The following is an 8,541-nucleotide window of genomic DNA, read 5'->3' as shown; positions in this document are numbered from 1 at the left end:
AAAAAAAAAAAAATATATATATACATATATATATATTTAAAAAAGAGAAGTATAGACGAGAGAACAAGAGATCGATTTCCTGTGCTGCACAGTCACCGTCGAGTTGCGTTCAGGAGCCTGTTTTATATTAAACGCCGCGATATAAATGTGCCGGCAAATTTGCCATGGTATTTTCTTTTCCGTGGGACCAGCTCCGAGGATCGAAACCGGAATAATTTCGTCGAGACCATTTTGTCCCGATGTTAGAAGCAAAAGAATCACTTTTTCGCATCTGAAATGTCGAGAATTGAACTCACCGTGGTTGCACCGATCTTGGAATTCGCAGAGTGCAATAGCCGACCAGTGCCGATCGTGTGAGAATGTTTCGTTCGCGATAGATATATCGAAACACTAAGAAGGTGTATTAGTTATCGCGTAGTTATGTGTGGTAGCCTTGAAGAAACGAAACCGGTCTGATTTCGGAGAGTTCAGACTTGGATGCTACAAATCCTTACGAATCAGTTTTAACACCGATTTATAACCGTTTCGATTCAAAAAATTTCTTTTCAAAACTAGAAATTGTGAAAAGACTACTTTAATCAATTCTTCATCTTTTCCGCAGTACTGAGCTTTTTACCGGTTCTGAAATAAGCACACGTCGAAGTAAGTAATCACATAAATTTTATATTACACGATGAAAAAACACGGTGGTCCTCTTTTCTCACGTTTTATACGGCACCGAGGATTCTTTGAACTCACCGAAACTGCACTACCAGAGATTTCGATCGTCGACTGACGGTATTAAAGATCCAAATCTTTTTCGCGAGTTTCACGGGGAAAAGCCGGCTCGTCATCGCGCAATGGCACCTACTTGCAATTCTCAGATGCTGCTGCTGCTCGAAGAGAGTGCTGGGAGGACAGTGCTTGCGAGAGAGGCGAAAAACAAGTACAAGTAGTAGAAGAGAAAGAAGAGGAAGAAAAAGAAGAAGAAATAGAGAAGAATATCGGCTTTACCTGCACGCTAAACTCACCAGGGGCCCCTGCGCCGCTTGTAGGGAATCGGCCTGTGGTCCCGACCGGAAGCGCCCGGAAGTCGCGGTTGGTATCGTGGAGAACGCTCAGCCAATCCCGCGCCACCTCCTTTAGCGAGCGGGGGCTTGGGATTGGCTGCTACTCAGCCTCAAGGCCGCTGCTGATGCTTCTCCTTCTGCCCTTCTCCCAACAGGCCCCGAGTGTGCGTTGTGCGCTACATGGCCGCGCGCGGGGCCCAGCGGAGAACAGCGATCGGGGTGGCGACTCCGCGATTCCGCCGCTCTGGAAAAATCCTGGCGCTTCGATCGGATTGTCGAATCGTCGAATCATCGAATCGTCGAAAGGCCGCGGCGGAATTGCCGGAATTGTCTCTCACAGCCCGATGGGTGGAGGTTGCGTGACTTCCGTCGATCGACATCAAACGTATATGAATATCCAGCGCGTAACGCGATGTCTCGAGATTCTTCTGAATGTTCAGTGACATTTGGTTTTTCGCCTCGATTAAAATTTCAAAAATGTTTCGCACTTAAAATGAGAGACTGGTACACGTTCGGTCGAAGAGGGAGAAAACAAAAGTGCCAAGTGCAAAAAATGCAAAGAACGCGAACAGGCTTGATATCCGTCGTTGTCGTATTGCCCCGTGAGAAAGAAAGTTATGCGATGATTGATCTGTTCTTTTCAGCTCAACTTCTTGCATTCATCTTTTCCCTTTTCTGTCTAATATGGAGAGAAAAAGAGAAAAGATGAATGATGCCAGAAATTCAGCCAAACAGAATAGATCTAATGTAATGAAGATTATAGTTAATAGTTTGTAATTAGGTCTATTCTTTTTGGCTGAATTTTCGAGTTTTTTTATTTAGACAGAGACAAGTTTGTTGTTTCACTCTTTTGTTGTGATATTCTACATTCGTATGGTATTGACGGATATTACAAAAATTCTGAACATTCAGAATTGCAATGATCGCTGGATACGAATGTGCTGCATGGGACATTCAATGGACATTTAAAAATGTCCATTGATTCTCCTGAGAGCCGCACGGGATAGACGGCAGTCTCGCAATAGGATGGGAGGAGAAGGGTCTGCCATTCTTATAGGCAATCCTTTTTTTTTTTTTCACGAATCCTTACTATCTATCATTTCGCGTGTCGATTTACGTGTCGGACAACGACCGGGGATAGGCAAGTTGATCATTAATCTATGATGCCAAATTGGAGTGCAGGTTGAAAAAAAAAAAAACTTATAATTTTGTCGCAATGCATCCAATTGGTATATTGATGAATAAATGATAGGCCAGATCACTTTCACGATTCTGAGGAGAAAATAATTTTGCAAAAGGCGTCGTTTAACAATGCGTAAAGTGGGATCTCTGCATGGATGCGTCGGACGCACGTCGAAGTGCGTGGCACGAAGCGGCGTGTTGCGTGAGACGATCGTGGCGAAATTGAATTTCGATTTGCCTATGAATTTCACAGGAGAGAGAACTCGCGGGAATTTCATTTCGCTATACGCGTATCTCTGCAAAGTGCTACGTGAAAGATGAAGAAAATAGAACGAACGTCGACATGCAACTACACCTTCCGCGCGTCCGAGTCTCTCGTTAATTCATTGGGTCAATCGGATTAAATTTAGCGTATGAAACAATACAAGTATGTGACGCGGGATGTTATACGAGATGTTCCGGAAACCGCGCGGGCTTCCTTCGCGTCTTCCTGCTCGAGTCGATTTAAATTCTGACAAGTGCTACATTTTATCATAATTGCTCCGATTCTTCGTCTACCTCGATTTTGATCCGCGACGAAGCTGACGATTCTATGATCGCTGACTCTATAACTATCGACTGTACGATTGTTAATTTTCCGCGCACGTTGGCCCGATAATGACGGATGCCTCGAAAGTACTCCGAAGCGACCGCAACAACCGTCTCGCTTCTTAGCCACTAAGGAAGCGCGCGCGTCTTCGGATACACCCCGTATAAGTGCATGTAACGTACGGCAATTGGCCATGTGTGCGCACGATTCACGGACTCTCGACGACGGTCGGCCCTCTTGCAAAATGAAAGAACGAGGGGGGCTGGTGGTAGTCTCAATCTGGTAGTACTGTAGAGAGTAGTAGTAGTGGTGGTGGTGGTGGTGGTGGTGATGGTGATGGTGGTGGTGGTGGCGATGGCGGTGGTGGTCTGGTGGTTCGAACCAGCCAGCGAGCTGAAAGAGCTGTTCCTAGGTTCTCGGATTCTCCGTCCACGGCGACGGCGAACGGGTATAGGCAGCTCGTCGGGTTGCTTCTCTCCCTTCCTTACTTGGACCGTGTGCGGGGGTGATTTTCGGGGAGACGAAATTCCAGCTTCCAACTGTTGCGCAAATAACGTGGCGCAAACGCAGCCTCGAAGGCGTGGCGATCGACAAAGGGCCCGGAAACGGCCGATAACGTGCCGTTTTCCATTCCCCCTCGCACTCCACCCTCTATCTCCGTCCGTCTCTCTCCCGATCTTTTTTTTTTTCCGCCGCCTCGTTACGCACCACCTGCGGAGTAGGAAGCAGCCTCGCCACAGAACAAACGAGTAACGCGCCTCGCTCCAGTCGGGAACTCGCGGGACTCCCGGACACGCAACGAGGGAGAGGAGGGCGGCGGCGGCGGTGGCGATGGCGACGACGATGACGACGACAGCAGAGGCGGTGCTGGTCGCCTCCTCGATGTGCACGAGCGTGTCCTGGAATTCGAAACACACAAGTTGTCTTTATCACGATTTCTGCTGAGAGGAACATCGCTCGCTTTATCGCCTCATCGCTCACTGCCTTTCTCTCTCTCTCTCACCCTTTCTCGCTCGCTCTCTCGCCGTCTCACGCGACATGCATACGCGCCTCTCTCTCTCTCTCTCTGCCGTTCCTCCATTCTCACACATACACATACATGATACATGCACGTTCTCTCTTTCTTTCTCGCTTACTATCGAGACTGCCCGACGCACTTCTCCGTGACGCACCGCGCAAGATAAAACGGACGCCCGCCCGTCGTCGTTTCTCCCCGTCTCCGTCGGACTGCCGGACGTGTTAGCCTAGAAATCGTCCCGCGCCGAGGCGATCAACCTCCTCGTCCTCTCCTCCTCCTCCTCGTCATCGTCGTCATCGCCGTCCGTCCTGGCACGATGCACCGCGCGATCGATCCCGTCTCGCCGCGCGTGAATTTATTGCCCCCTTTTCCCTTCCTCACACGCACGCACCGCACGCCCGCGCTGCCGTGAATGTTCGCGAACGCCGTGTGTCGGGCCGTGCCTCGAATTCGCGAGGATTTCCGAGACGCGAAAAAACAACGTTTAAAACGCGAACAAGGCGATCGCGGTGACGAGCGAGGCCGCGCTTGATGCGTCCGCGTCTCGTGACGGACGACTCTCTTCGCGCGCCACTCGACGCGCGGTACCACGGCGACGGCGACCGACGGCGACCAACGGCGACGGACGATAACGACGCGAGCGACCGAACGGGGAGGTGGGAACGCGGAACAGAGACCGACCTTGGCACCTTGGCGCGGTATTACACCGTACACGTCGCCGGATTACCGGAGGCGGGTGTCTGCGGGTGTCCTAAAGGATCTCCTCCTCGAAACGCGCACGACTGTCGACGGAACACCGACCGCGAGTCGCGACTCTCCTCGCCATGGTAAGCGAGCGCGGCGTCGGTTCGGTGCTTTTTCCTTTTTTTTTTTTTCCCCCCTTTTCGTTTTACTCGTTTTCCAACTCGCTCGCAGTGACGTACAAACTTGTGGTTGCGATCGTGAAATTTTTCTCTGCTCGGAACACGGCACATTGTGCACGTCCGGGAATTCGACTCGCGAGGAGACGACGTGATCGCGGAGCACGGGTCGGCGGAAAGACTCCACGAACCGTTCCTAACCTCAAAATGGCCGTTTCAGGACGTTGCCGCGTTCTCCGAGGACAGCTTCGACGTGAAGGAGTGGATCAACCGAACGTTCAAGTCCGCCGAAGCGCAGGAGAACAAGGACGTAAGTCGCACCATCCTCGGGGTCACCATGCCCGATTTTGTCCATTTCTATCCTCCGTCGGATTCAAATCACGCTCATCGTCGTGACGCCCGCCGGCCACCGAACTGGCGACTTCCACCGCCAGCGGCAGTAGGTCGGTGACACCGATCAGTTCTTTTTAAAGACGATCCTTTTTTTCACACCACCGCCAAGGTTTTCGGCCCCTGCTGAACGATATATTTTTATTTAAGCTCGCGTATCTCACGCCCAAATTTATGTCGCAACACCGTTGGGTCATGTACCGACGGACAATAAACTTTTCTCTCCATTCCGCGACACACGCATATTTTTTCATTTTTAGAATAAATTCTTACGCGGAATTTTATTACCGCGTAATTTTGTCATTGAATTATTAACGTTATCTTTGGCAGTATTTTAATAGTTTCAATGTCATTGTAAATTAAGCAGCTTATGTATTTCTAACATAATGAGAAGAAGCTAGCAACTAATTATATTTAACCTGTTATAAGGAATATTTTAAAAGACATTCCAATCTCGTATTCTGTGTATTATTAATTAATTATAAATTGTTTGATGATTTTTATAAAAATATAAGCAACTATCTTTGAAAAAATTTGTGTCACTGTTGAGTACACTTTACAGGCTTTTGTTTCATCATTAGTGATGAAGTTGCAATTATATGTGCAACAAGTTAACGGTGCCTTAGAGGAGACCAGCCAGTCAGTTCTTTCCAGCTTACCAAGAATTTTAAGAGACACTCAATTCCTGCAGCAAGAAACATTGGCACTAAGAGAAAAAATGGTTGCTGTCAAGCAAGAAATTGCAACGGTTGGTACACCTAATTTTTTTAAATATTTATCTTGATGGTAGTAATACCTTTAGAAAACAATGAAACCTAGATCGAGAAAGACACGGCCTCTTCAATGGCAATGCTGGAGAAGATCGATAGGATAAAAACGGAATTACAAACTGCTAAGCAAGGATTGCACGAAGCCGACAATTGGACAGTATTAGCGAATGACGTGGAAGAGGTATATGAAAATTCCAATTGGTTTCTTCATATATTTTGATATGATATGCGATAATTTAATTATATTGTTTCCTTTAATTTTAATATAACAGGTATTCGAGTCTGGCGATATAGAAGCTATATCTAATAAATTGTTCAGCATGCAGAAATCACTAGCTATGCTTGCGAATGTTGTCGATTATGAGGATAAAAAGCTGCAGCTAGAAGGCTTGAAAAATCGCCTCGAGGCGATAGCTAGTCCACGATTGGTCCAAGCTTTTACTGCTGCCAATTTAGGTGAAATTTGCAAGATCGAAATTAATTCATTTATCTTGCAAGATACGATATAATAATGTCATATTTTGTTTAGAACAATCGAAAACTTACGTGGATATCTTTGGTAAGATGGAACGTCTCCCTCAGCTTCTCAAATATTATCACAACTGCTTGAAGGTCTCTTTAGGTCAAGAATGGAGACGCACTATTGAATTAGCACAAGATGAAAATGTTACTTATTGGCTACGTGTATATTATGATAAATTGTTATCCTCTTGGCATGAACAGGTATGTATATGCGCGGTCTTTGTCAGATCAAAATATGATTATTGCTGCATTACGAATATTTTCTATAACTGTTTATGTTAAAGGTGAAATGGTGCCATCAAGTCTTTCCTAATACTTCAATAGATATTCATGTTGAGGTTTACGCTGACCTTTTAAGGAGCCTCGATCCGGGTATTCCAGAATGTATAGAGGCGATTCTCAAACAACATTCGAATTCGGTGCAGTTGACCATTCTACATGAATTGAAACAGATGACGAAGTATTTTGCTACAAACCTGAACGGTGCTATCGAAACGTCGCTTCGCGGAAAATTGCAGAATGAAAAATTACTGTCACTAGCGCAAGCTGTATATGCCCCTTATGTTCCTTACATTGCGAAATATAGCACGTTCCAAACTGCACAGTTAGAACACCATCTACAGTTTTGGCATCATTCGCATGATGATTTAAGTGATACTATCAACTCCCTTTCTCTTAGTATTTCGCGGATTATGGGCTATGCTAGCGACGCTAATAAGCAATGTAAGCTTTTTACAGAAAGTTGTGGATATCCCGGTTTACTGCAATCGTTAAACGTATGTTTATATTAAAGATTTTTCGCTTGTGTCAACGCCATGGTTATAAAATGAATTTTTTATTAAGCTGGCGAACTATGTTGTAGATTTTTTTCAACAAATACCTTGAGAAATATCAACAAGGTCTGAGACAACTTGAGAGAAAGAAAGTGAAACATGAAGATTGGAATTTATTCCAAATGTGTCTTACGTTGATGCAAAATATAGGTAAATATATAAGTTTTAGCATTCAGTTTTGTATATGACATAAACACGAAATTAATGTAATTTAAATTGTATTGCTGTACAGGTGATCTCTTGCATCAAGTTCAACAATTTGAAAAATCGCTCGTGATCGACATAACGGAAGCTAGTAATAAAATACAAAACACAAACGGTAGCGTTTTCTGTCAATATAAAAAATTACTGTTAACTTCGACAGGATGCGCCGATCTAGAAAATCTTGTTGCATCTTTCCAAAGAGGTATGTATACGCGCGTAGTCATAATAATTATAATATTATGGGAAATAAATTATTTAATTTTTTGCTTTTTTTTTGCAGAGGATAAGACAATTCTCGATTCCATTATAAAATCTATTCAAAAACTCTGCACTGATTTACATCATATCACGTACGAAGTCATTTTTGCGCCAATATTCTCTCAATTATTGCTGGTGCAAAAGGCACCGGCTTGGACATTGGAGGCTAACAAAATGTCCAATCTAAGTTCAGATTTACCCGATTATAGTTTCGCTCCTCAAGAGTATATCACACAAGTCGGACAGTATTTAATGACGTTGCCACAGCACTTGGAACCATTTCTGTTGAGAGACAATCCGAGTTTAACGCAAGCGTTGAAAGCAGCGGATCCACAATATGTTCAAGGCTCAAGTGAATCTGGATTTACTAGTATTCTTTTGGACATTATTGCCCGAGGAACGTGTCAAATGTTCCAGGATCAAACCTTAGGCATCTGTCAATTGAATTCCGTTGCTTGCAAACAGCTCGCAACTGATATTGGTAAAGATCTTTCTTTATCTTTAACTTTACAATTTTTGAAGAAACTATGAAGGGACATAAATGAAAGTTATTGTGTATTGTAGATTATCTGGGCAATGTACTGGAGGAGCTCGGTCTGTGTTTATCGGAAAATCTTCAACACATGTCCTTACTGTTGAGATTACCGTCCGAGGATTATCAAAATGGTAGTTCCGGATGCAATGCTCGTGTCGTAGCTGCAGTCAGACAAATGCGCAATATTACGTCTTCCGGCTGACACAGCCCGTGTCAAACCGGACACGATGTCACAATGTGAGAAATTTTGTTTACCGTTCCATGCATTTTTAGCAAAACTAGTGATTTCGCGCGCGATATTTGTACAATATATTTGCGACTATTCTATAAT

General features: G+C 44.9%; 2 protein-coding genes across 11 annotated transcripts in view; one reads left to right on the top strand and one right to left on the bottom strand.

The window, feature by feature from the left end:
- The window catches only part of LOC108752283, a 136,173-nt gene extending 131,195 nt beyond the window's left edge, over positions 1 to 4,978 (bottom strand). For 2 of the 9 annotated variants that reach the window (XM_018493009.1, XM_018492997.1), the window contains exons 1-3: positions 3,957 to 4,026; positions 3,003 to 3,719; positions 1,011 to 1,293 (exon numbers count right to left, since the gene is read on the bottom strand). The gene's annotated coding sequence lies outside the window, so the exon portion shown is untranslated. Of the gene's footprint in view, positions 1 to 850; positions 892 to 993; positions 1,294 to 3,002; positions 3,720 to 3,956; positions 4,066 to 4,519; positions 4,552 to 4,899 lie in introns of those variants that run through there. The other 7 variants (XM_018492999.1, XM_018493003.1, XM_018493000.1 and 4 more) reach the window with 7 other exon arrangements.
- LOC108752282 (conserved oligomeric Golgi complex subunit 7) lies at positions 4,608 to 8,535 on the top strand. 2 transcript variants are annotated; one of them, XM_018492995.1, is made up of 11 exons: positions 4,608 to 4,665; positions 4,919 to 5,008; positions 5,651 to 5,836; positions 5,908 to 6,039; positions 6,131 to 6,314; positions 6,388 to 6,581; positions 6,665 to 7,156; positions 7,243 to 7,363; positions 7,446 to 7,619; positions 7,698 to 8,156; positions 8,240 to 8,535. In XM_018492995.1, exons 1-11 carry the CDS (start codon positions 4,663 to 4,665, stop codon positions 8,410 to 8,412), a joined length of 2,208 nt encoding a protein of 735 aa, XP_018348497.1. In that variant the 5' UTR covers positions 4,608 to 4,662; the 3' UTR covers positions 8,413 to 8,535. The 2 variants fall into 2 exon arrangements, with proteins under 2 accessions (XP_018348497.1, XP_018348498.1); XM_018492996.1 differs by lacking the exons at positions 4,608 to 4,665; positions 4,919 to 5,008 and adding an exon at positions 5,070 to 5,141.
- The last annotated feature ends 6 nt before the right edge of the window (positions 8,536 to 8,541 follow it).

This window comes from Trachymyrmex septentrionalis, unplaced genomic scaffold (assembly GCF_001594115.1).
Source record: "Trachymyrmex septentrionalis isolate Tsep2-gDNA-1 unplaced genomic scaffold, Tsep1.0 scaffold6, whole genome shotgun sequence".
NCBI classification, from domain to species: Eukaryota; Metazoa; Arthropoda; class Insecta; order Hymenoptera; family Formicidae; genus Trachymyrmex; species Trachymyrmex septentrionalis.
This window is presented reverse-complemented; position numbering and strand designations above follow the sequence as displayed.